This window comes from Salarias fasciatus, chromosome 17 (genome assembly GCF_902148845.1).
Source record: "Salarias fasciatus chromosome 17, fSalaFa1.1, whole genome shotgun sequence".
Lineage (NCBI taxonomy): Eukaryota > Metazoa > Chordata > Actinopteri > Blenniiformes > Blenniidae > Salarias > Salarias fasciatus.
In genome coordinates, this window is record NC_043761.1 from 7,433,653 (window position 1) to 7,461,233 (window position 27,581).

The window sequence follows — 27,581 nt, forward strand, 5'->3', positions numbered from 1 at the left end:
GGTCCGCTCCTGAAATACACCCGATGTGAAAAGTGCACCATCCGTTAGTTCCCGCTCTGTATGAATATTTTAATGCATTATTTATCAAAGAAATACTTTGTATTAATAACTAATACTAAAAAATATATTTTTTTACAACGTATAATAAAACTGAATAGACTAATTTAATTCCTAAACGTGTCACTCCAAGTCGGAACTTTCCTCTCAAGCGGTGTCACATTGTTATGGTTCCCCGCGGCGTGCGCGGTGAATCCGGTTTGCTGGAGGGAATTTTCAACACATTTATGAGCTAAAATGCATTTTACGCAGGAGTTAGAGCTTTTCCCTGGCAAAAAAGTTACTCAGTTACTTTTTAAAGAAGTAAAAAATGCGGCAGTGCTGCGAAAAAGCGCCGTGGAGGGGAAAATAAACGGCGCACTCATCAACCCCACCATGGTGAGCCTCTTCTCGATTTCTGCTTTAAACTACATTAATTTGTTTTGTATAGTTTGTAAGGTAGTTATCATAGGAGAAAACAGCATCCTTAGTTTCTGTCAAGTTTTAAATATTGCTGGAGTTGTAAAAATGTTTACCTGTTTGATTAATGCCGTGGGTTAGATGGAATTCTTGCTAATTTCTGATTAGATTCTGTTTTTATGGGTTTTATTTGACTGGCTTCTATTTAATCCTCAGACTGAATCAAACTGTTTTAGTCTGTTATTCGATGGGTTGTTTGGTTAACTAGTTTTGGACTGACTTACTCAACAAATGTAGATTAGTTTTTCTTTTCTTTTAATTATTTTATTTAATCTGTGACCCTTTATCTGTGTATGTTCTTTCAGTCTCACATAGGCAAGTGTTGTGCTGTGATGTATTCCTTTGCAGAAATCCAGTAACTCATCATTTCTTCAACTTTGTTTCTTGTCATACTTTGTTTTCATTCACAGCTGGTGAGTCCTTTTCAAGTGCTGGTAGCTGCGAACAAGGCCGTTCATTTACAGACCATTGAGAAGATGAAGACAAGATCACTGTACTCGGAGATCATTTTCAACCTCTCGCCTACAAATAATGTAAGTAAGACTAACTGTATTGATCATGACCCATGTGTGCAATCACAGTAGTCAAGCTCACTTTAGCTCAAACTTCAGTATTGCTCTTCATTCAAAAGAAGACACTACCTCTGTTGATATTAGTCTCTTTCAGCATGTGGTACATCTATTCACTGTTGCAGATCTCCGAGGCTTTTAAAAGGTTCGGGATCTCCGATGGAGATGACTCCGTCATGGTCGTTGTGGTTCACGACAAAGACGAGTCACAGCTCCTGTCAGACATCACATCCAAGGTGGAGGGACGGCAAGTTCCAGTGGAAGATGTTTCCTCACTGTCAGACGCTGCAAAGATCAAAAAGGTTTCACGATTCTCTTTTAGTAGTAGTAGTAGTAATAGTAGTATTAGATTTATTCGGTCAGCAAGGAAAAAATAAACATTGAAACAATTGTGTACTTACTTTGATGGAATCATCATCATCATCATCATCATCCATTTTACTTTTATGTGCACCATTCAATAACCTTTTGAAATTTAACTTTCCCGTTTTGTCTCCACAGCTGTATAAAGTCACTCCTGCAGAGGAGACATGTGGGACCCTGCTTGACGCAGTAATATGCAGAATGGCGATCAAAGATGTCCTGTAATTTCTCAGAAATGAAAACTTTTGTTATGTGACATAAAGGGTTTTTCATATTAAATCCATTCCAAGCAAATATTTTCATTACTCAGTAGAAACGTTAATCTGTGTCTGCTCTGGATTGATTCATGCTTAACTTACACTGAACTCCCTCTTTCTCAACAAAATAAATCCTTTTTGTTTTTTTAATAAGTCTGAAATTATTTTTTTTGCTACTTTCATCCACTCACTAACCCATGAGCAAACAATTAGCCCCCCTCTACTGTCAGCCAATTATTGTTTTATTTCATTTTAATTCACATAGTCATCATCAGCTCTGTTGTTTATTAAAAAAAACAAAACAACAAACATTCGGCCTGCAGATAATAAAATAGCGTTTCCTTGATTTCATGGCTCATTTCAAGGCAGTTCAAATGGTTAAAAAGAGTTTTGTTAATAGAAAAATTAGTGAAAATGTACAATGGTTCATAGATAAACCACTTGCCTCATTTAAAGACCTCAGTACAATTGCATCTCAGTGAATTCAACTATGGGATATAACATTTCCCATACATAAGGAAAATGGGAAATCATATTAGCTCGGAGTTGTGAAGCCACTTCATGATGGTGTGACTATCAGTCTGGAAAGTTGGCGAGCTCGGCTTTTCCAACGTTCCCTCCACTGAGGATGCACACAGTGTTCTTTGCCTCCATGTTTGGTATCTTGTTGTTGACAATGGCTGCGAAGGCGGCGCAGCCTGAAGGCTCCACTACCAGTCCGGACCTGTAGAGGGTGGAGACGGCAGCCTTGATCTGCTCGTCACTGACCAGGACGATCTCCTCCACGAAACGCTGGCAAAGCTCAAAAGGCAGGCGGCCTGGGGGGCAGAGGGAAGGAAGGAAAAGTTACTATAACATGTGCTGTGATGCACAAATTAATTTATTTGGGGATATTACAGTACAGTATTTGTCTGAGGTTCTGCCTGCTTTGAGGTTAAGATTTAATCTTTCAAAAACAAACCTTTTTCTAGGGGGGGGGGATTTGTTCAACAGGGAAATCAAAATCGGAAATGAAATAGAGAAAGAAAGATCAGTGTACCTGCAAAAGGTGGAGCAAGACCCGAGGCGATGCTCTTCGTGTCCATTCCCACTGGTTTCTTCTCCATGAAGCTTTTGTACATGGTGCAAGCTGGATTCAAACAAACAACTATTTTAGAGTCAAGGCAGAATTCAGAAGACATTTAGGTGATAGCATTAGATCCAATGGAGACACGGAGAAACCAAATGTGATCTTAATCTTCCATGTCCCCTCTGTGACCCAGTCTGCTTTTGATTTATTTTACCTCCTTCTGGTTCCACTCCGTAGATCCGGGTTTTGTCACAGCCTGACAGTTTGATGGCTGCAGCCACTCCGGCCAGCAGCCCGCCTCCGCCGCAGCACACCACCACCACATCGGGCTCTGGGATCACTTCCAGTACCTCCAAACCCAGACTGCAAGTGAACAATCATTTTGTCACATATATGGAGATGGGAGAGATTAGAAAAAGAAACATTTTATCAAGTCAAAGAGTTCAGGTGTAAAATGCACACTGAGCAAACCTGCTATGCCCTGCAATTAAATCCAAGTCATCGTAGGAATGCAGGAAGGTCATGTTGTCCTCCTGAACACAACGGTTCACTACGCTCATCAGGCAGGAAGTAGGAACTCGCTCCACCTCAACTCCAAAACTCTGAAAGCAAAGGCGACCTTGTCTAATTTAAATGATACTTAAAAGTCCACAGAAAGTCAAGTCAGCGGCATGTGTCTGAATACATGGTGCAAGTAAGAAAACGATTGCTTTCATCAAGTCATGAGATTTTGTTGTATGCAGTTTTGTCTTCCAAGGGTCAATTGATCAATCAAATTTGTATGCCAGTTCCTGAAATAAGAAAAAATGAATTATTGTTCTGAATTTTGCTTTCAAGTCCAGCACTGTTTTGGAACGGGTGGAAGACAACCACAGACCTGTATGAGGGTGGACCTGGACTCTGGTGCTGTTTCAGGCATCACCACCTTTCCCTTTGACCCGTAGTGTTTAGAGGCGTAAGCAAAAGACTTCCCATAGTTCCCTGCAGACATGGTGACAAAGTGGCCACCCGGGGGCCTCCTGGCAAACTGATTGGCCACTCCTCTGATCTTAAAAGATCCTGCCATGGGAAAACATGTCATCAGATCAGTGCCAAACTGCAAGGAAATGTGTGAGTCCACGACTGAGTACCAGTTCTCTGCAGGTTTTCCAGTTTGATGTGGATGTTGCAGTTCGTGGGGAGAGGCAGTGTGGTCTGACACCAGGGGATCATGGGAGTGTTGATGACTCCCAAGGGACTGCTCCTCACTGTCTCCCTGGCTTCCTTCAACAGATCCAGGGTGACAGAATCTGCTGATGTCTCGGCCATCTGAAACAGACAAATGTATTGTATTGATTACTAATTGAAACATGCATGTCATGAATAAAAACAAAATGTGCACAGTAATTACAAGATTGGCTTCTTGTAGCCTTATATGCATTTTTTGGGGGGGCTCAGTGCATTTTACTAACCTTATTTATTTGTTAAACTTTTCAAAAAGATTTGTTCCTCCGTGTTGGTCACCGTGTTGCAGCTTTTATTGCTCCCCGATGCGCACTGAACAACAGTTCCGGTTCGGGGCGTTTCTAGTCGGACATTCTAAATATCCCGGACTTCAAATATGGCAGCCCCCTAAGAAAGCAATGGGGAGAATCAGGCCACATAGATTTTTTACTTACATAAGAAAATAGTCGTGCTTGCAGTGGAAGCTGGTTTTCAGACATCATGGGGCTCGCGAGACACGTCGTGTGCGCCATGTCGGGAGGGGTGGACAGCTCCGTGGCGGCTTTATTACTGAAGAGAAGAGGTGAGAAACAAGTGACTGGAACACAGTCTCATTTCCTCCATAACCTGTCCAATCAAATCTAGCACACGTTCAGCTTCTGGATGTGTAATCTCTAAGTTTGAGACGCGTCTTTCCTTGCTTTCCTGTGTGAAGGTTACAGCGTGACGGGCGTTTTTATGAAGAACTGGGACTCCCTGGATGAGAGAGGAGTCTGTTCCACAGAGAAAGACTGTGAAGACGCCTACAGGGTGTGCCAGGCTCTGGACATCCCTTTCCACCAAGTGTCTTATGTCAAAGAGTACTGGAACGAAGTTTTCAGGTATTTATATCACCAGTTCTGACAGTAAGGGAAGTTAGATCCTCTTAATTATAAGTAGAAATCAAGTATTTTTCCGTTTATTTAGCCCCAAGACTATTCAAAGCTTTGTAGTCAAGAAGTAACATTTTGAAGTTGATCTTGTGACACACTGGCAGTCACTACAGTCAGGATTTCTCATCAAATCCCCTGAATATCAACGTCACACCATTGTCTTTCTTTTGCAGCAACTTGTTGAGAGAGTATGAGAAGGGCCGGACCCCAAATCCAGATATACTCTGCAATAAACACATCAAATTCAACCACTTCCACAAGTACGCCATCCACACTCTGGGTATGTTGTCATTATTAATATCTAGTCACAAACAACTTTGAGGCCCATGTTAGGGGGGAAGCCAGTCTCTGAAAATAGGTTCTTTATTGTACAGGTGATGGAAAAGAGTAACTAGATAGCAAAGTTATGGTTTGTGTTTCAATTTCCATTGCTTTAGGCGCTGATGCCATGGCAACAGGCCACTATGCACGGACCTCCCAGGAGGATGAAGAGGTTTTCCAGCAGCAGCACACGGCTCCGCCTCCCACGCTTTTCAGAAATCGATTTGAAGTCAGAAATCGTGAGTCTTACCTCTTTTCCACTGTGTTTTTCTGATTTTATAATATGAACAGTCCTCATCTTACGACTCGCTTCCCTCCTGCAGCTGTGAGGTTGCACAAAGGAGCCGACCTCCTCAAAGATCAGACCTTCTTCCTCAGTCAGATCTCACAAGATGCCTTAAGGCAAACGATGTTCCCGCTCGCCGGACTCACCAAAGACTTTGTGAAAAAGATGGCTGCCGAGGCAGGATTTCACCACGTGCTGAAGAAGAAAGAGGTTTTTAATTATCATTATTTCAAATGAAGAAACCAACAGTTGATCTGATGCCTAAGAGTTACAACTTGTGATTAAATCTCTGTTCTTTCAGAGCATGGGCATCTGCTTTATTGGAGAGAGACATTTTGAAGAGTTTATTTTAGAGGTGAGAAGTCCATTTGTTGAAGGTGATAATCTAACAGATTGTTTCATTTCTGTTTCTGAGTGACGCGCGTCTGTGTTTGGGAGGTGTTCATATTATTGAAGATGTGACCAGTTTTGTCCTCATTCCTAGTATCTGGAACCTAAGCCGGGGAATTTCGTCTCCATTGAGGATGGGACAGTAATGGGAAAACACAAAGGTATTTTTGTATTTGGTTTTTAAACTATGCCAAACTGTGGCTATAAATTCAGATTTTAATCACATTTTCCTGTGTCATAATTTCTTTATTTATTTATTACAATTTGTGTGTATCTCAAACTATCACAATGGGATTTCATGTGGTCTGTCCATCCAGGTTGGTTCACACTGACGCTGGGTCAGAGGGCAAGAATAGGAGGCCAGAGAGACGCCTGGTTCGTGGTGGATAAAGACGTCACTACAGGAGATGTGTTTGTGGTGAGAAAACTGGCATTCTCCCTGCCTTTTTGTCTCCTTTTGAAACATGCAGCCTCATTTCAGGCGTCAGTGTTTGTCTTCATCGTTGTATTTGACTTGTCCTGCACTGAAAAGTAAAAAGATTGGTTTTGGCTTTTTACCACCAGCTGAATTGACTTTTCTGAATTGACGGAATTTCATACCAAGTAGTAAATTGTCCTTCATTGTAGCACTTGATTTTCAATAAAAGATATTGTCAACATATATGTTCAAAATTAAGTTCTGAAATCCATTTTTTTAGATGTTTCAACCCTTCTTCAAGCATTTTTTTTATCAGATTTCCTCTGATTTCTTTAAAAAACTCTCTCTTTTCACTTGCATTGAGCTCATTAACCCCCTCGCACCGCAGGCTCCGACCACAAACCACCCGGCTCTGTTCCGCGACATGCTGCGGACGGACCGCTTCCACTGGGTTGCCATCGACCCGCCTCCTGAGCTGGCCAGGGTTCACATGATGGAGTGCCACTTCCGCTTCATCCACCAGATGCCGCTCGGTGAGTTCATCGTCTATTAGATCCCTGGACAGAGGAGACTATCAGATGAAATATAAGTCTCTGTGTTTTGTAGTTCCTTGCACAGTAACGCTGAACATGGACGGCTCTTTGTGGATTTGTCTCTCCAAGCCAATCAGAGCTCTGACACCCGGACAGGTAATAGTTTAACACAACGCTGGGACATTTTCAAATCCAACTATTTAAAAAAACGTTTGAATATGCGTGTTTTCGACATCCATCTGTCCTTCAGTTTGCTGTGCTCTACAAAGGGGACGAGTGTCTGGGCAGTGGGAAGATCATGCAGCTGGGTCCAACAGAATACACACTCCAGAAGAGCCGTGAGAACTTTGTGCCAGCGGCGCCAAACAAAGAACGGCCGACACCCGAACCGGCCAGCTGAGGCGTCCTCACCGCCAGCGGCGAAAAACCCCCATGTGTTCAGTTCAGCTACCTTGGGAGAAATGACTGTGTTGAGAAATGCTACGTTCATAACACGAGGCTCCTTCATCCAGCGCTGCTTTCCATTTGGCAATGGCGCAGACATATTAGAGCTTCATGTTCCCACAAACCATCTCTGTTGAAGCCAAACTGTTTAGAGGAGAATGATGCTGCTTTTTAGTGACTGTGAATTTCTCACTCAGAATGAGGTTAAAAAAAAAAAAAAAAAAAAAATCAGGTGGTAGAGTTCCAGTTTATCACGTTAGAAAGCAGGACGCTTGCATCCAGAAAACCTTCCTTGGGCTGAAAACATCCTAAATCCATTCTTAAGAACAGATTAGTTTCATATGAACATTAAACTCTGCTCGATCCCTTTGTAGAAGTAAAGGCCAAGTTGTACATGTAGTTAAAAACACTGTTTATGCTACCAAGGCACACTCTGCTCAGCTATAATGTAAATGGAACCTGAGTGTACCTTTTAATATACAGTCCCAAAAGGGGCAAATCTGTTATTATTTCTGGTCTTTGTCATCAGAAAAATCACTTTTGAGGCAAGGAGATGGTTTACTCAGTAACTCAGTGTTGAAAGGTTGTACATTTATAATGACAGTGTTCATCTGCACAAACATTATATTGTGGTTGTCATTCTTTAAACGGACACATGAATTCCTTCACAAAGGCATTTTAAGCATTCAAGCACAGGGAAAGACACACAGTCACACACTCGGTTTCGCACTGATGGTCGTTGATTAACCTCAAACGTGTTTTTAGGCTGGATAAACACGCAAACTTGCCTCCAAAAAACCAAAACAGGCTCAAACTGGGGATTTGATCACTGTGGAGCGAGGATGCTAACCACTTCACCACCATGTGGCAGAATAATGTCTGCTAATGAGCTAAACCTGAAATCAAACCCATTTCAGGTGGTCATCTACTTTGTTTTATGGAAAATGAATAGTCAGAGAGTCATTTCTGCCCACACAGCCTGTTTAATGACACTGTAATCCAAAACCTTCAGTTAAACTGTGTTCTGCTAAATCTGTGATGATTTTTCTGAAGCAGAGCTTTTGGATGACAGGCCGTAATTTGATTGTTTGTCTCCGTGCTAAACAGTGAAAATGAGCTGGATCACTCGCATCGATCCTTACAAGTAACTTTAAAGGTAAACTGTCGGTTTGAAATCATGTCTCTTTTGCACATTTCGTAGCAGTATGTAGTCACATTGTTTCCCCTTTGTTTGGTAGTTGCAGTGTCTTGTAGGTGAACGATGTGAACCTGCTTTACCCTGTAGACCTCACAGTGCCGTTCACCATCAGTCCGTCTTGTTTCGACTGTTCTTCTTGCTGTTTCTGCAGTTTATGGTGTAAACTTGTGTTGCGGGGCTAAAACTTGCCAGTTGGAAAACATTTCAGCAGGATGTCACCAGGAATGATATCTGGCTTTGTTTTGTCTCATTCTTTATATTATATTCTTATATTTATTTTACTTCAACTTGTTTTGGTCCATTTCACTGTCATGGCATTCAACTTCCGGTGCATAACTCCTCACAGATCCACACTTCTCTCTCTTTTTAGACATTGTTTTCTCATCTAGCTGCAAACCTTCACAAATAATTCTAAAGCTAATGTAGAGGAGTTTGCACGTTTTTGTATTTCTGGTTTGTAACGGTCTAACATGTGAATCTGTTTTTATAAGACTGGAGGTGATTCCTGACATGTGTCGTGGGAAATGGGTCACAGACGGTTTGAAATAAAGCAAGTGCCTCTTTATTTTCAAATTAAAAACTGAACGAGAAAAATCTGAGTGAAAAACCATTCTTGACGTTCTCAACCTAAAAACATCCGCTGCAGTAGTGCTGTTTGTCCACCAGGTGGGGCTATTACATTATATTAGTTATTATCAGTGGACCGCGCGTGCTGGTGCTATTAAAAGTTTTGTACAGTAAACTTTGCAACCTTATCTTAAAATGACACATCTGAATGTAACATATGTTATTATTCTCCATCTGAAGAGGGCAGGAGGCTCAGAACTTCTCTTGATTTGTGAAACACGTCGTTGTCCAATTATATAACTGTGGACCACCCCAGAAACTGTTGTTTCAAATTATTGCCTCACAAATAAAACGTGAGACCGAATTTCCACCTACAGGGTTTACCACGTTTAAGATTGGCTTAACTTTAGACCTTTTATGAAATATGAAATACATTTTGAATATGGCAGAAGAAAACCTTTTAAAAAAAAAAAAAGAGAGTTTTGGCGTTTATGAAAAAGAAGATGGTGCTTCGACGTCCAATAAATGCTTTGAAATTGTATTTTATATGACTAAACATTCATGCATTCGATTTCTTACAAACTAAATGTACACCAAGTAAAACACTAGGGTATTTACAAAGTCAATGAAGTTTTGAGATTTAACTGAGAGATTTCACTTTTCTAATAGAATTCTTTCCATATGGATCAGCCTTTTGCCATATCTTTTATTGAGAGAATACAGCAAGTGTGACATTTATCAATCTATTTATCATAGATTATATTTAATATAGAGGAAATAAATTAAAACGTGTTACTGACATTGTCGTTTATCGTGGTTACAAACATATCCAGTAGATTTACACAACAGTAGTTTAATTTGTGCTGGAATTAAGCAATGTTGAATATTAAGTAAAACACTGAAAAACAACAAACATTTCCATTTATCTCATGAACAAACAACTAAATTACAATACACCAAATAATACACCAAAAAAATAAAACATATAAAGTGTCACAATGAAACACAACAAGTAACCGAATCTAATTTGAAGAAAGAATGTTTTCTCTGTTTGGAATCTATATTTTTTGCACTGATGGAAGTTGTTCCTGGAGCTATACGTTTTTCCCAACAACACAAACTTCTTGCGCGATTCCAAACCTGTCTTCTAACTCCTTCTCCTCGTGCCACCGCTGCTTGTTGAACACACACAAGTTGAAGGAGCGCCTTATTGTCATAACAATACACTTGCGCGCATTGGTCACCCTGGTCAGCGGCACTTCCTAATAAATCTCCATGAGAAAAACACAGAGCTACCCCCCTCCGTGAAAGCGTCCCGGAGGGGGAACCCAGCAGGTTTATGGTAATCAGCCCTCTGAGGAGGAGAGGAGGAGAAGAGGAGGAGGAGGAGGAGATCCACGGAGCCATTTTGTACTCATTTTAAACTCGGTGTTGGTTTGTTTCACGCAGCCGCTGCGCGCCGCGGAGACGCGGAGACTATGGATCCGGAGCGTCTTTCCCCCCGTTAAAAAAAAAAACTTCACTATGAGGGATAAAAGCAAGACGCGGTGCTGGGAGCGGGAGAGTTAAGGCTTTCGTTCAAGTTGGATGGGACTGTGGCAGTTTTTCACACAAGCATGGAGCTCCCGACGCGCTGGATCTGGGTTTGTGTCCTGTTCACCGCGCCGCTTGCGGGATGTTTGGAGATGCACCTCTCGGAGACTCTGCAGCCCGGGACTCTCCTGGCCAACCTGTCCCTCGGCCCCGGGTGGACTTATAAACTCGACAGGACTTTTACGCACAAATCCATCCAGAGCCTTTTCCAAGTTGAGAAACGCAGCGGAGTTGTCCGTCTGTCCCGCAAGGTCCAGTGCGCGCACACGCACAGGAACCCGGCTCCGGTGTATTTCCGAGCAGGTTCCTCCGGCCGCGGGGACGTTATTGTGACGCATTTCAGCGTGTTTGTGCACGGCCAGGACTGCTTTATTAAATATAAGAGAAAGAATGCGTCAGCTGAGCCCGACGTTCACATTAAACACCTTTCAAAAGTGGATCCCACTTCCTGCTTACCCGCAGGTACGTCGTTTTTGAATGTAACAGAACTTTTGCCCGGCTTTGCGCGCGGCACAACCTTTTCGGACAGTGGATGTGTCGGCAAAGACTTGGTGGCGGTGTTCAGGCTTGGGGATCTGTTCCTGGTCAGTGACTTGTGTCTTGGGCACAGTGGAGAGCGTGAGGTGAGCGTGCACTGCGCCCTGCTCGCCTCCCCCAGCAGCCGCCTCTCAGTGCAGATCACTGTGACGCTCCTGGAGCAGCAGGGTGTCTCCAAAAACACCCAGAGAAAGCCCGACGCGTTCATCCACAGAGGGAAGAGACAGGTCAACTCGGCTCCCCAGTTCCAGCTGCTGAACTATCAGGTGTCTGTGCCCGAGAACGAGCCTGCGGGAACCCGGGTGATCACCCTGGAAGCCACCGACCCGGATGATGGAGCTGCAGGGAGGCTGGAGTACAGCATGGAAGCCCTGTTCGACAGGAGGTCAAATGACTTTTTCGACATGAACGCACGGACGGGGAGCATAACAACCGCCCAGGCGCTGGACAGGGAGGTCAAAGACACGCATGTGTTCAAAGTTACCGTCACTGACAATGGCACCCCCAAACGATCCGCCACTTCCATCCTCACCATCACCGTGAGTGACACCAACGACCACAGCCCCGTGTTTGAGCAAAACGAATACAGGGTGCGCATCCGTGAGAACGTAGAGGTGGGATATGAAGTGATGACAGTCCGGGCGACCGATGGGGACGCTCCCTCCAACGCCGACATGATTTATGAAATTGTGAACGATGAAGGAATCAACTCTGTGTTTGTGATCGACCCACGCAATGGACTGGTGAAGATCAGAGAGCGGCCCGACCGTGAAACCCGGGCCCAGTACCAGCTGATCGTCGAGGCGAATGATCAGGGCAAAGACCCGGGTCCCCGAAGCGCCACGGCCACTGTCAACATCTACGTTGAAGACGAAAACGACAACTACCCCCAGTTCAGCGAGAAGCGGTATGTGGTTCAGGTCCCAGAGAATGTGGCGGCCAATACCAAAGTCATCCAGGTGGAAGCAACGGATAAAGACGAGGGGAACAACGCCAAAGTTCACTACAGCATCATCAGCGGCAACATTAAAGGGCAGTTCTACATTCACTCCCCCACTGGCGTGATCGACGTCATCAATCCACTGGACTATGAGTCAATTCGGGAGTATAACTTGAGGATTAAAGCTCAGGATGGTGGTAGGCCGCCTCTGATAAACGGCACTGGGATGGTGGTGGTGCAAGTGGTGGACGTCAACGATAACGCCCCCATGTTCGTCAGCACGCCGTTCCAGGCCACCGTGTTGGAAAATGTGGCAGTTGGGTACTCCGTCATTCACACCCAAGCAATCGACGGCGATTCTGGAGAAAACGCCCGTCTGGAGTACCGACTGACAGATACCACGCCCGGCTTTCCGTTCACCATCAACAACAGTACCGGCTGGATTACAGTGAGCGAGGAACTGGACAGGGAGACCACTGAATACTACACGTTTGGCGTGGAGGCGAGAGATCACGGCATCCCTGTCATGTCCTCGTCAGCCAGCGTCAGCATCACCGTGCTGGATGTGAACGACAACGTGCCCACTTTCACGGAGAAGACGTACTCATTAAAAATCAACGAAGACGCCGTCGTGGGGACCAGCGTCCTCACGATGACGGCCGTCGATCGGGACGTGAACAGCGTGGTGACGTACCAGCTCTCCAGCGGCAACACCAGGAACCGCTTTGCCATCACCAGCCAGAGCGGCGGCGGTCTCATCACGTTAGCCCTCCCCCTGGACTACAAGCAGGAACGCCAGTACGTGCTGACAATCACGGCCAGCGACGGGACGCGCTACGACACCGCCCAGGTCTTCATCAACGTCACGGACGCCAACACGCACAGGCCCGTCTTCCAACACGCCAACTACCAGGTGATGGTCAGCGAGGAAAAGCCAGTGGGCTCCACCGTGGTGGTGATCAGCGCCATTGACGAGGACACGGGTGAAAATGCCCGCATAACGTATGTGATGGAGGATAATGTTCCTCAGTTTAAGATCGACCCAGATACTGGTGCCATCACAACACAAATGGAGATTGACTATGAAGACCAGGCCTCCTACACGTTGGCCATCATCGCCAGGGACAACGGCATTCCTCAGAAATCTGACACTACTTATGTGGAGATTATCATCCTGGATGCGAATGACAACGCTCCTCAGTTTCTCAGAGATATGTACCAGGGGACTGTGTTAGAAGATGCACTAATTTACACTAGTGTGCTTCAGATCTCCGCTTCAGACCGGGATTCTGGCTCGAATGGCAGGGTGAGCTACACATTTCAAGGTGGGGACGATGGAGATGGAGACTTTATGATAGAACCGTACTCTGGTATCGTCAGGACTCTTCGCAAACTGGACCGAGAGAACGTCCCCGTTTACAATCTCAAAGCTTTCGCTGTGGATAAGGGGGTGCCACCCCTGAGAGCGGCTGTGCCCGTTCATGTCATCATCCAAGACGTCAACGACAACGCTCCCGTGTTTGAGAAGGACGAGCTTTTCATCGACGTAAAGGAGAACAGCGCGGTGGGTTCGGTCGTGGCCCAGATCACTGCCACCGACCCAGACGAGGGAACCAATGCTCAGATCATCTACCAGATCATCGAAGGGAATTTTCCTGAAGTGTTCCAGCTGGATATTTTCAACGGCGAGCTCGTTGCTCTCACAGACCTGGATTACGAGACAAAAACAGAGTATGTCATCGTGGTCCAGGCGACGTCTGCCCCTCTAGTGAGCCGGGCCACTGTGCACATCCGCCTCGTCGACCTGAATGACAATGAACCCGTTTTGCAAAACTTTGAGATCATTTTCAACAACTACGTCACGAACAAGTCCAACAGTTTTCCGTCTGGAGTAATTGGAAGGGTACCAGCTCACGACCCGGATGTGTCGGATAAATTACGGTACCATTTCGAGTCTGGGAACGAGCTCAATCTGCTGCTGCTGAACAAAGACACCGGGGAGCTGAGGCTGAGCAGGGCTCTGGACAACGACAGAGCCCTGGAAGCACCCATGATGATCTCCGTCACAGGTGAGTGATTACACATTTCTTTGTCTCCTTTTCTGTGGGAAAATCATGATTTCCATGTCGGTGCATTCCAACATGTGCTGGAGCTGGAAATTTGAGTCTCGTCATATCATCACTGTATGGAGTCAGTGTGTAGTTCTGTGAGAAGGAGAGACGCAGGTTTGTATCATGACTGTGTTGACTGCATGTTCAGTCGGTTTGCTGCAGGCTCTCTGGGATCCGGTTGCGCTGCTTTCGTGAAATTCAGGTGATAAATGTATTGTGTGGAAGCGGTTGGTTCGGGCCATAAAAGGCTGCTATTAGCAGGGCGCCCTCATAACTAGAACTGCCGTGTTGCTGCATCGATGTGGCTTTCTGTCCAAAGGAGACACACACACTCACACACACCCACACAGCATCAGTGCAAGTTTATGCAGACTAATGATCTCCCCTCAGAGTTTGTATAGGAGACTCTCTTTGAAGTGCAGAGGTAACACATATTCTGTCGGTGCACTCTGCAGGGAAGTTTGAATAACATATTGTGGAAAGAATTAGCAGACCTCGATGGTCTTACTGTGGCTTTAAAGTAATGGGGATATTTCGCGGCATCTCTGCGATGGTTTAGATATGAAGGATTTTGCATCTGCGCTGCAAGGTCACGCTCGAAGAATTTCCCTTGATTTTCCTTTTTCCAAGGCAGAAGCAGACTTTGGTCTTTAAAAGTTAAATATTAGACAAATGACAACTCCTGGACATTCACACGCAAAGTGGCAGGGCAGTGGCTGCCACGGACACACACACACACGTTCTCTTTTCTTTAGCAAATCAGGCAGGATAAATCCACACCCTGATGGAATAACTACCCTGTTACCTCCAGACAGCTGCTTGACCAACCTACTTTCTGTCTGTCCGTTGTATCTAAATGTCTTTTTTTTAATCAGAAGTTATCATAAGTTATTTCATGATATCTTTATCCTTTATTACCCAGCTCTACCTTGAAACGAACACACCAACAGAGTTCAGACCCTCTTCTATATGTCATTTGATCATCCTTTAAAGTTCGAAGGACTCTGCATCCTGGATTGTGACCCTCACATTCCACAAATTCTGCCTTTTTTTTTTGCTGTTTTATTCTATTCCTTCTCCTTCGTTTCTCTGCGAGTGACTGAGAAAATGATGTGACAATGTGGCTTTGCACCCTGCGATTTCCCCCCTCTTTCTCCTCACAGCGATTTTCTTTCTGAGGCACTTCTCCCTCGTCTTTGTTGTGCTCAAAAGTGTTTTATGGCCGCTGTAGATGACCTGCGGAGCATCTGAGCACCCAGGGACTCTCCACAATAGTCGGAGGCCTTAAAGGCCTCATTCTCCACAGCTGTCCTGTCTACGTGCCCGTCAATAACGGCCGACACGCTTCGCCGTATCCATGACGACGCTGACCTCGTGATGGTCCCTGTGGGGGGGGGGGCACCTCTTCATTAGTGTGCAAACACACAAAAATCTATCAACATGTGTTCACAGATGCGCACACTTACACAGAAGAACAGCTCCACACACACACACACCCCTTTTTTTTTTTGTTTTGTTTTTTGGGAAGGTTCACCCAGATGTCAAGTGTTAGGTAACCATTACTGCTGACGTCTTGACCTGTCGACCTTGGGCTCTTGGGAGAGGAAGGCCTAAGGGGGGATTGGTGGGTAATCAGCACTTTAACAAGCATGAAGAGACAAGACACCAATTGTGTCTTAGTCCCGCTTGAATGCAGCCCCCGCCTCCCTTTTAAAGGTTTCTGTTTCATTTTAGGAAGGATTGTTTTTTTTAACCTCCCATATCTAATTTAGGCGGAACTCTGAGAGCTCATTTACACTTCTGTCTGATCTGAGTCCATCTTTTTGGCTGTTTTTAGACTGGGTCTTTGCTTTTCAATAATCTTGGGCACATTTTTTAACATTTTCATTTTAAATTGATTGTGTTTGAGATGTAGGTTTTGGTTTGAATTGCTAATCCGTTCAAGAGTAATTCAACTAATGGACTAATTCATTTCAGCTGTGATCAATACAATACAGGACTACTGAAATGAGCATTGATTAATAATTACAGAAACGGAGTTGATGGGGCACCGTCTGTCACTCTTTTCATTGAAACTTGTGCTGGTATTGTGCAGGTGTTTTTTTTTTCCTGGCGAGCAGAGCGCCTGAGAATGTTTCACGATCCGTCTGCTGAAACACAAGAACGCTCTGATAACTCTTCCGAGATACACTCTCTCGACACACTCTGCTGTAGCCACAACACTGGCGCATCTGTCCTCGCTCTCCCATGTACTTGTGTGTCTGTGTGAGAGATGGTCGCTCTGCGGTTCAGTGGTCAAAGCCTATGTGTTCCCATTGAAAGAGCTCTTATCTTAGCTTGTAAAATGTCACTTAAAACGTTTTGCGAGGTAAATTTCTTTTATCGGTCAATTCCTGTGTATCATAAAAGCAAAGTTGTATTGTGTTTGAGTGCACTGCACCTCTAGCCTGTATTTTCCCCTAGTTTTTCTGCTGTAGCTCTTTTAGATGGAAACATTTACTGTCCTGATCATGATGATCAGCATTTATTAGCTTTAAAAAAAGCATTCGATACATGAAGTGTACAAATAACACTGAGGTTTCTGTCTTTTCCCCCGATGGGCAGGGTTCAAGCTGCATGATATTCAGAAATAACAGCAGAGCTACTTAAACAATTAGATGAATGAATAATGCTTCATAACCTTTTTTCATTCTATCTCTGATCGTTTTTCCCTTTCCCGTCCGTGCAGGAGACGGCATGATGCTACACGCACTCCTACACCTCCCCTCGCCGCACCCTCCCTGTGCTTCAGCTCTTTTCCCTCATGGGGTTTTTCCTGAGCTTTCCTACATATGGGTTTGGCTCCTGATCCTTAGAGGAGCTGCATAGCTCAACTTCTTCAGATTTCTCTTGTCTGGCTTTCAGAGACATGCGTTCTCGCCCGTCGACCTCCTGACGCGACCATGATATCAGGCGGACATGTGCTATGCGTTCACGTTTTCTGAATTTTCCATTTTCATTCTCGACTCTGTTTGTTTTGTTATCAAATGCTTATTTTAGGCGCATTTTGGAAAGACTGAATATTCTCGCTGGAAGTTGAGGGACTGACGCTGCTCCTCATGGAAACACAGGCGTGGCAGCGGCGCACACACAGCGACAACACATTAATCTCTTAACTGCGAGATCAAAGCGGTATGCCGGGTTTTTACACTTGTTCAAGGCTGAGAAACGATCTGGGTAACGCAAAAGTGGGAGAGCATGAATGAGACGATTGCTATTTCTTACAATTTTTTCTTCCTCTCAAAAAGCAAATATAATGTGCTGAAAGTGAAACTCTTGAAGTCATTATTGTTTCCATTGAGTCCAAAAAGTAAATGTGAGAAAATTTCAAGATCAACTTAATGTATTGAAGTTTAATCACAGGCATGGTGCCAGCACGTGTTTGCCTTGCCATATCTGTACACCTCATCGCTCTAAATGCTTTGTAACTGATATTCGGAGATCCCATTCATTCCTGAGATTTCACACACCCTACTGGATTTTAAACATGGACCCTCACCACATTCCCCTCCGTCTCCTCCCTCCTGCGTCTGTCTGTTTTCCCCCATGACCTCTCGGGCATATCTACTTGTCGTTTTCTGCAAAAATAATCTCATTGCCTGACCACGTGCCAGTCGAGTGTTGCTCGCCCACTGCGTATCTGTCGAGGCTAAATCAGTCCTGACTGGCTGGATAAACTTATTAGATTACTGTCCTCGCGTCTTGTCAGTGCAGCGTCTGTGTAACCGTCTGTGCATGTAAACTGGAAACGGTTACGGCTGTCTACTGCTTTTTGCACATTATTTTTTCTGTCACATTGCAAGAATTTGTTTCTGTTGGTTCGTTTTCTGCTGTTGAGTCCATCACTGCAGTCTAGACTAAAATATCTCAGCAACTATTAGATTTCCATGGAATCTCTACAGGAATCTGTTTGTGTGGAAAAGATTCCACCGAAAGGCTGAACGTTAAAATAACGATTCCAGAACAAGTTCTTCTGTCGTATGAGATCTGCAATAACAAGATGATTTACGATAAACACAAACACTTAAACAGATGATGGTGATGTTTTTGTGGTTTGAAATGACTTCTTCCAAATAACAGTGTTCTTCCTCTTGCCCCAAATTTACACCAGCCGTTACTTGTTTGTTTGTTTTTTTTCCCCATGAAATCTATGATCTGCAGAAGTAGAGCTGTTTGTTACCTAATATCAGATATTCCTAATGGAAAAATGTTTTTTTTCATTGAAATCTAACGCAGATCTCTCTCATCCTGAAGCAGGGCTGTGAGGGGAAAAAAAAAAAAAAGCAGAGCAGGTGTAATGACAGTGTTCGTCGCTCCATGTCTCTCTTATGCGCTCAATGAGCAGGAAAGGAATCGCATTCATGCTTAATCTCGTACATCCACTGCGGGCTTTATTGCGTGTGTGTTCGTGTCTGCGGGGTTTGAAGTGTAAATACCAGAGGATCAGGACTGGTCACTGCTCGACTCCACTGATGTCTGAACGCTCAATTACAGGCTTGAGAAAAGAGGGACGTCTGATAGATCTGAGGCTGTCTGCCGATGCCGTGGCTGGCTGTGAGAATCGCCGTGGCCACACACTGACTGTGGGATGAGTCGGATGCTGCTACTAATTTTCCCCTGGGAGAAAATGTGTTTGAATTTGCTTCAGCTGAGGATACAACGTCCTCTTATACCCCTCCTGTGGAAAAACCAATTATTTTTGTGTGAGAGCAGTTTCAAATGAGCACAACTGTCTGAGAAGCCTGATGAACAATTACAGCTTTCACGCAGACTCAAACATCCTTTGAATAGTCTGTCCACTGTTTCCTGCCTGCGCTGCCTTTCCTTCCACGCTCCTAATCCATGTGGGCGCTTCCTTTAAGATCAGCGGCTCGCTTCCTGCAGGTAATCTTTCTAAGCACGGCCTGCGTTTTCCACGTTTCTCCACAGTGGCACAAAGGGGGTTATCTCCCCTCGACTTGCCGCGGGACAGTGATATCACCACTTGCCTTCGCAGGTTTTGGGTGGTTGGAGACGTGGGGGGGGGGGGCTGCTCTGATTGTAACCGGACACACCTCTCGCCCGGTCGCTCTTTCTTCTTCGTTCGGTTTGATACAATACTCCTCTTTGTCCCGCTCACCGGGGAAGGCAGGGGCAGCTTCGCAGCTCGCCGGCGGCTCACGAGTGTGACATTACATGCGTCATGATGTGCGATGACCAGCTGCTGGAATGTTAAGTGGTGGGTGGGTGTGTAGGGGACCCAGCGTCGACATACAGTCTGTAGAGTGAGTGAATGACAAGTGTGACGGCAAAATAGGAGAAGATGGGAAGACGGTGCAGGAGCCGTTCACACTGCAGGGCCTTCGTGCTCAGTTACTAATTGCTGCTTACTTTTTCAGGATGTGTTTTAAGACCCCTGTAAGAACCTGTCGTAATCGGTCTTTCAGTTCTGTTTTTGCAAGCAAAATGTCTCTTTCTGTGGCCCGTGGCTCCTCGTCCTTCACACCAACACTGACACCGAATTGGCAGCAGCCTCATGTGAATGACGTGACATTTAGTTGTTGTCACAGCCACTCCGACATATGCAGGGTCATGTAGCAGTCATGTGTACGCCGCAGGAGATCAGATTCTGCGCTGAAACACTATCTTGTACCAGCAAAAAAAAAAAAAAACTCATGTGACGCCAATTGACTGTTCGACTGCTCGTTAACGGCAGATACAAAACATTAACCTCACATGTGAGGAAAATTATCAATTGGATCGGTTACTTGTAGACTTCAATTATTTGGATTTTAACACATTGACTGATCCTTAGCTCTGCTCAGCCTTGCTCCCTTTTTAATCCTGGCTCAAATCATCAGAATGAAGAGATCATCAAGAGATTTGCCAAATACATACTGCTAGTGAACCATTCATGGGTCAAGCGACCATATATGGTCATTTGCCGCTTTCTGTTGTTTCATCAATACTAACCATTCATTAAGTTATTACAGTTACGTAGCACATCACTTTTATGAGAAGAAAACATGTTTTGCAAGATGATTATGATGAGACATCAAGATTGCGACAGCTTTTTGAAGACATCCGTTTAGAATTTCAACCAGAGATTTTTATAAGTTGTGAAATACGATGTAATTTCAGGCAATTCTACACACATTAACATATATGCTTTTGAGGATTTACTTTGAAACCTATCAAAAGAGTCGATAATTTGAAAAGAACAAGGCCTAAAGCTGAAATTTTAAATACGTAACGGTTGATATGTATGCTATTTAACCTTCAGCCCTTTGCAGTGTCGCTCCACATCTGGTCAAGATATCTTTGCCAAATAAATATTCAGAAATATTTCACTGCCAGTGTCAGAGGTCCTTTATGCCGAGATATCCGTAGCTGTAAGAACTTGAGGTTGGCACTGACTATGCAGGCATGAGGATGAAATGACAACCGGCATCAACGGATGGGCATAAACAGAACAATGTCTGTTCATCCAGCCTCTTTACTCAGCCCAGAGCTTAACAAAAACCCCATATTGACGTCATATTTTATGATTCAGGAAGTAACGCTCTAAAAGAGTATTAGGAAGGCGTGTAGAGGTTTTAAGTTTTAGATTCAGCCACCAGCCTTTCTCACACCGGCTTCCTGAAAACTGACACCTCTCGGTAATTGCCCTCCCGTAGAGAAAACTACCCGATTGGGGCTTTCACAGCGATCCTCTGCGAGTGTTGATGTTGGACCGCTCAGCAGGACTTCATGCCAGGTCGTCTTCGTCGAGGTGTCGGCTTTAGTCATCTCCCCTTCAGCCAGTGAAGGAGCTGGTGACAGGCGTAATCTTGACAGTTAATAGCTTGTGTTCATGAACTTGTTGATGCACGCTCACTTCTCGAATTGTCGTCCCCGTTTTGTCATATTAGCCTTCCAGTTATTCTCCAGAGGAAGGTTCTGGTTGGATCTTGTGTTGAGAATCGGTGGTGCAGCTTCAGGTGGAAGTTATCTAGAAAATTGTCGGCAATGCAGAAGATCGAATCCCAAAGCTTTCCAGGTCTGTGCGGTTGAATGACGTTGGTGTGTGTACCCTCTGTCTTGTTCAACACCCTCTTTAGATATAGATCTTGTTCACATTCACAGGCAGTGTTTACTGCCATAAGGGGATTTGAACCACCGCTGCCGGCCGCCTTGGCCCAATGTGTCAGTCTCAGACAGCTGCTGTCATCGCTGGAGTCGCCTTACAACCTCCTAACAGCCTCTGTTCTGCTCGCCGCCGCTTCGTCGGGTTTGACGGGAAAAGCACACAAACTCTGAGGGATGTGAACCGAAGAGCGCCCGAAACAAACAGACATGCAAATCCGGAGGCACACCGTCGATGTGTCACACCAAACCGTGCTGGCAGGCAGAGCGCACACACACACACACACACACTACAGCACACCCCGGGTCACACTCGGCTCCTACAGGCGGAGCGGCTCGGAGCTCGGCAGGCATTTCAAAGGAGCAGACTTAAGACGTGCGGATTGAGGGCTTGTGTGTTTCCTCCGGCCCTCCGGGCCTCGTCTTTTAACACACAGCGTCAGACTCTGATACACAGATGCAGACAGAGGAACCTCGGAGGTACGTCGAGTTTGCTCTGCCTTTTCACAGGATGTCAGGATGCGTCTTTGAACCGGGACATCCTCTGGTTACATTCTGGATAGGGTGTCTCAAGACGCTCAATAACACGTCTATAAAGTGTACCGAAGAATTTGCACTGATGTAGGTTATCATTATCTCCTCTCTTGTCGCTCACGAGGCGGCTGTGGACTTTGCAGCGGCCCCCGAAGTGTTCAGGCCAAGTTTCACACAAAGATCTCTTCCACCTTTTATATGGCGCACAAAACCGACCTCACTCTACCAAACTGTATTCAGTTACATGATGTTGCCATTTATTAGTGGTTCATCAAACAGCAACGATAAGTAGAAGTTAAACTGGGAGTTTTATTTTAATAGTTTTTGATTTCCCAGTTGCAAATTCATGATTCTTTTGTTTTATTTGTTGCAGATTTAAGTAATTTCATCTTAATGGGTGACACACAGCTGCACGATATACTGTAAATCTACACGGTATCAACATTTCCAATATACATATTGTAAAAGAGTGCATTCATTCTCTGCATATCTTAGCCATTCGTGACCAGATTGTTTTGACAATAATCGAATTTTACTTGAGCGTTTCAACATTATATCAGCGTGTTTGGTAAGTCAGATTGGAAGTGATGCTTTTCTCTGGAGTGACCTGTGTTCGCTGCTCCCTCGCCCTCTTGACACCTCTGTTTATAAGAACGGCCAGAGCCACAAAGCCCGCCTCTGTCTGCCTCCATCACATGTGATGTGGGGAAATAACGTGCGTGCCGCTGTCAACCTGATCGAATTACATCCCCCGCTTACAGTGAGGAGCTGTTTATCTGTGGGTATCTGTGTGTGTGTGTGTGTGTGTGTGTGTGTGTGTGTGTGTGTGTGTGTGTGTGTGTGTGTGTGTGTGTGTGTGTGTGTGTGATCACAAAATGCCTTTGCATGAGCTCGCTGCCAACAATCAGCTCCTTCCCATTCTTGGTGTGTCTTAAGTGAAAACTGTGAGGAGAAACTTTAAAAACCACACGAAGATGCCAAAGCAAACTTGTGCGATCTGACTGGCGGCCACCTGACTTCACCGCCCTTATTTTCTGTAATAAAATGCATTAAAAGAGGATCTTTGCCAGTGGTAGTGCGCTGAGTATCCATCAGACTGCTGTCTACTCCAAACCTTTCCGTAGTGCTGAGAGGATGCATATGGAGCTCAGGACTGCCTGAAATAGAGCTAGAATTGATCTGGGAGTGCATAATGTAGACATAATGTCCATAAAAACTGGCAGTAAAGCTTCAATGTTTTACCTGAAGTCTCATTATATGATGGGTAAACGTAGGAAGTTCGCTCCAGTCATGGAGAGAGCCGGGATCAGTGTGTTTGATGTCTGGATCCCGTCAGTCTGAAAGCCAAAGAGGCGTGTCCAGAGTTCTTGACCTCTGCTTATGGTCGTTTGACCTTTGAACCCCAGAACAAAGTGCTTGGCTTAGGTTATATTATGAGGGCTCAGTGGCCTTTAAACTGCCCTTTGGCTGAGCAGGTCTTCAGTCACCGCCGGGTCATCAGGACTGTCGCTCTGCCAGTGTGCCACAAATAATGTCAGACTCAACCGTCTTTCATGCTTGTCCCAAATGTTGTACATATTTAAATTCAGACGTCACAGAAGCGGTTAATAGATAAAGCCAGAAGTAATTGTTCACTCATCACAGTAATCATTTACAGGCCTGTGACTTGGTTTGATTCAGCTTTGCAAAGTTTTTTCCTGTAAGCTGGAGGGAGGCGGGGGGGGGGGGGCCAGAGCCAGAACCAGAAGCCCCTCTGAGTTCAACCACGTGTGTGATGTGAGGAATGAGTCGGTTCAGCTCCAGAGCCCACCGCTTACTCTTTCCTGACCGGGGGTCCGGGGCGGACAGCTGGCTCTCGATGCCAGGCATTCTGATGCTGTCTGCCGCTCTCACACACATCCATCAACGATCCTCTACACACTCATACAGGAGTGGCTAATACAGGCATTAGTTAGAGGACAAGTTTACTCTAACTTTTCCAGATATAAACACAAGTCTGCTGAAGGATTTTTTTTTGTGTTGTAGTGTTTATTTAAATAACATTGTCATGCTCTGTTATTATAGTAAACTTAACGACTCTGGACTCTAAATGTTTGATCAACAGCTCCTTTTTTTATTTAAATGACTGTTCAGTGGTCAAGCAGGACAAAAATGAGATCAATCACACTTTAACTCTGAACCAAAGGGATTTTCTCAGATAAACCTGGAAGTAAACGCTGTCCTGCGTCCCTTTGAAATACAGGCTGTTTGATTTTAACGTTTAATTCAACACGCAGTGAATACCGGTTAGATTTTTCATCTGTTCCGTCAACTGTGTGGACTTGCATGAATGGAAAATGCTTGGAAACATACCATCTGTCGCGATGTGTGTTTTGTGAATATTCATATTGAGTTTACTTTGCAAGGCATCTTGCGGCCCACATAAACACATTGAGGCAGTTGGATTGGACGTGTCCGTTTTCCATTTCTCCAACAAACTGTAGTTGCAGTTGGCCATCTGTTAGCATCTACAAACAAGAGGAGAGGGAAGTACAAATGCATTTCTTCAGGGTTTTTGGGTCTTTTCTGCACAAATCTGTTGATATTAATACCTGATTGGTCTTTATAGATACTGTTTCCTGCGTTGCTTTCATGTGATAATTGAAGAGTTCTCCGTGACTGGACTGACTTCACTCAGTAACTGTGCAGACTGTAGAAACTTTACATGGGAAATCTGACTGCCTCCTACTGAGTGATGACTCCGACTCGACCAACTCGCTTGCTAAGTCTCCAAATGCTCATGCCAAGTTTATCTTTGTGATTGTTCAGCTTTGTGAGAAACTGACAGATTTCCTTTTACTCTTGTTTACGTGGCTCCGAGTGTGACCGGGCTTTGTGCTTTCATTTACTCTGCAAGGTGTGTTCCAAGGTCAGGGAAGGCATGTCGAAACAAACTTCCCTTTGCACGCCTTTCACACACATTCATACACAGTCACACACACACACACACACACACACACACACACACACACACACACACACACACACACACACACACACACACACACACACACACACATACCTTACACTGTACACACTACGGATACACTGACATCAGTCAGGGCCTGTCAGTCTTCTGCGATAGAAGAGAGGAGATCTGTGGTTAGTTGTGGTTTTCCTCCAGGCCCAATCGGTTTACACAGTGATCGTTAATAGCCCCACACACACACACACACACACACACACACACACACACACACACACACACACACACACACACACACTGGTATTCATATCCATACTTGCTCTCTGTAGTCAGTCCATGGGGTCGAGGAGGCTTCAGGGCTGATAAAGTGGAAATGGCCTATTATTACTGACGTGATGACAGCAGCTGTGGGCAGGAATCACACACTAACATACCTCTGGATCTGTGCAGCTCCCTTCGCCTTGTAAATCCACTGGAGCTCTGCTTTTACACGATCTATTCTTTGCATTTTTTTACGTCCTGGATCATGTCTTTAATTTGAGAATTTTGGACATCAATCAGCCAGAAGTGACTGTTGTTGCATCTAGAAAGACTAAATCTGTCAGCCTGCTCTCCACATGTATCCCGAGTGTCATGTTCTCTAAACTATTAACCTCAAACCAGTGAATGTCATCCGGCTGCCTGGCACGCCGTCAGGATCAATAAAAAGAAATCACAGAGACTTACACATGTACGTTCATATTTTGAATGTCTTTCACAGGCGGTTTAATCACCTCGACATTCCTGAATGTACCACAGGAACGACCGAGAGCTGCCTGCGTGTGTGATCACGCTATTTCACTCGTTTTGTTTTTTGTTTTTTTTTTACAGTTTTCATGAATGATGTTAGAAGTGCTCTCACAGAGACACAGAGAATTCAGGTATTTGCTTCAGTGAAGCAGCTGAGGTGCCCGATATTATATCTTCATCCTTCTGTTGTCAGTAGGGTTTTTTTTAAAGCACACAGAGAGAACAGAGCAGCCACAATCAGTGGCCACTAAACATGTAAGCCATCTTCAAAACATGTTGCAGCACTGCCCCAAATCTTGACAAGTTTTACTCCTCCAGGTTCAAATTGAAGCCGAGCAGGGAGACCACAATTCATTCGGTGGTTATAATTTGTCTCAACGGGAGGCCACTCGGTAGCTTTGTGACGTGGAAGGCGTGTCCCTGCAGGTTGAGCCATAATTTAAGCGTTTCCCCCTTCCTAATAAATCCCAATCCTGCAAGGGGAGGGAGGGAAGGAACCGGAGAATAGCAGGACGGATGAGAGACGAGAGAGGAAGTTCAAATATTTAAAACCTATGTGATCTGTTGCCCCAACTGTCCCCGCACATTAGCACAATCGCATCAGCTGTTCAGCCGCTGTTGGTCCAGTCGGTCATCTGGCCTCGACATTTGCCGGATCAATGAGTCATTCATGAAATAATCGGGGCAGCGAAGCCGTCACATCCAGGAATTCATTCATGCATCCAGCCGGCGAGGCGAAGAGGAGTGGCGGCGGAGGCGGTGCGGATGCGGCGGCAGATGTCCGCATGCTGCTCAAACACAGGCGGCCCACCTGCGGCCGCTGTCTGCCAGCTGACTGCTTGATGTTTCTATCCTCCTCTGGCTCCGAGCCGTGGATCACACGCGTCTCGGTGGCAGTGTTGGGTAAACGTGGCTGTGTTGTGGGGGTTGCAGAGGTGGGAGAGCAGTGGGCAGAAAACAGTACGGTTGAGCGGAGAGGAATAATTCCTTCTCACCGGGAGTTTCTTTGAAGTCACAAAAAGCGGGAATGCGAGGGTAAAATAAGGATATTGCTCTCCACCGCCCCCCCTGTCCTTTCTGTCTTGTCATACAACTCACTTTATTCCTCTCTGAGGTTCTTCTCAGCCTCCTTTAACTTCCACTGCCTCACTCTTCATCTTCAGCCTCTCCCTCCTCCTCCTCCTCCTCCTCTTCTCCACAGGGTCACCTAAATGTCACTGTATTGTGTCGGCTGACGCGAACGACGAGGCCGGCCGGTGATCGTGACTCAGTGTCGGGGAAGGAGAGACGGATCACTTTCTGTCAGCGTACCGTCACAGATTCACTCAAACTCTGCCCATTAAGACTTTTACATGATCTGTGATATTTAGGAACTGAAGAGTGAATTTACCTTGACCTGCAAAACCTTTACTTGGTTTGTGGCCCATATAATGTTTCCAATTTTCTGTCTTTTTAATGAAAACCCTACATTTCAGCGTAAACCTCTGTGTTGTCTGCTCAGCGTTTTCAGGCTCGTCTTCTCATAATTGTTAGCTCTCACTCTTCCTCTGACAGCTTTAAAGTTCCGGCTGTTACATTAACAATTTATAGAGTTTTTGGAGACTTCCTGAGGCTGACAGCACGTCTGAAAACAGGCCTGCAGGCCTCGAATGCTCCGCAGGAGATCTGAGGGAGTTTTACTGCGGCTAATTAGGAATGAAAGCCAACAATTATATCAATCTGCTTTTCTTAAGGCGACTTCATTCCTTCTGTCTTTGATTCACATAACTAATGAATGACAGGTATTCTTTTCATGGTAAAACTGAAAAATCATTTGATGTTGTAGAAAACCGGCTTTGGTGTTGGGAGGTTTATAATTAGATATTCTTTAAAATTGATTTGTTTGTTCATGTTGTAGATTAAA

At 45.0% G+C, this 27,581-nt stretch overlaps 4 protein-coding genes across 7 annotated transcripts in view; 3 read left to right on the forward strand and 1 right to left on the reverse strand.

The window, feature by feature from the left end:
* Positions 1-232: 232 nt before the first annotated feature.
* Positions 233-1,833, forward strand: tprkb (Tp53rk binding protein). Its single transcript, XM_030113488.1, has 4 exons — positions 233-435; positions 927-1,049; positions 1,211-1,387; positions 1,587-1,833. The coding sequence occupies exons 1-4, from the start codon at positions 295-297 to the stop codon at positions 1,671-1,673; spliced, it is 528 nt and encodes a 175-aa protein (XP_029969348.1). The 5' UTR covers positions 233-294; the 3' UTR covers positions 1,674-1,833.
* Positions 1,834-2,000: 167 nt separating this feature from the next.
* Positions 2,001-4,295, reverse strand: LOC115404577 (L-threonine dehydratase catabolic TdcB-like). Its single transcript, XM_030113981.1, has 7 exons — positions 4,226-4,295; positions 3,905-4,082; positions 3,652-3,833; positions 3,246-3,376; positions 2,989-3,137; positions 2,745-2,834; positions 2,001-2,523 (listed from the first exon to the last, which is right to left on the reverse strand). Exons 2-7 carry the CDS (start codon positions 4,080-4,082, stop codon positions 2,282-2,284), a joined length of 972 nt encoding a protein of 323 aa, XP_029969841.1. The 5' UTR covers positions 4,226-4,295; the 3' UTR covers positions 2,001-2,281.
* An 89-nt stretch (positions 4,296-4,384) lies between these two features.
* trmu (tRNA 5-methylaminomethyl-2-thiouridylate methyltransferase) lies at positions 4,385-9,071 on the forward strand. The gene is made up of 11 exons (XM_030113980.1): positions 4,385-4,560; positions 4,693-4,858; positions 5,083-5,189; positions 5,347-5,469; positions 5,554-5,726; positions 5,818-5,871; positions 6,001-6,067; positions 6,224-6,324; positions 6,713-6,857; positions 6,931-7,013; positions 7,108-9,071. The coding sequence occupies exons 1-11, from the start codon at positions 4,479-4,481 to the stop codon at positions 7,255-7,257; spliced, it is 1,251 nt and encodes a 416-aa protein (XP_029969840.1). The 5' UTR covers positions 4,385-4,478; the 3' UTR covers positions 7,258-9,071.
* Positions 9,072-10,525: 1,454 nt separating this feature from the next.
* celsr1a (cadherin EGF LAG seven-pass G-type receptor 1a) overlaps positions 10,526-27,581 on the forward strand; it is a 64,012-nt gene continuing 46,956 nt past the window's right edge. For all 4 annotated transcript variants that reach the window (XM_030113402.1, XM_030113401.1, XM_030113404.1 and 1 more), the window contains exon 1: positions 10,526-14,205. In XM_030113402.1, coding sequence (XP_029969262.1) covers positions 10,683-14,205 — 3,523 coding nt within the window. In that variant the 5' untranslated portion in view covers positions 10,526-10,682. The remainder of the gene's footprint in view (positions 14,206-27,581) is intronic.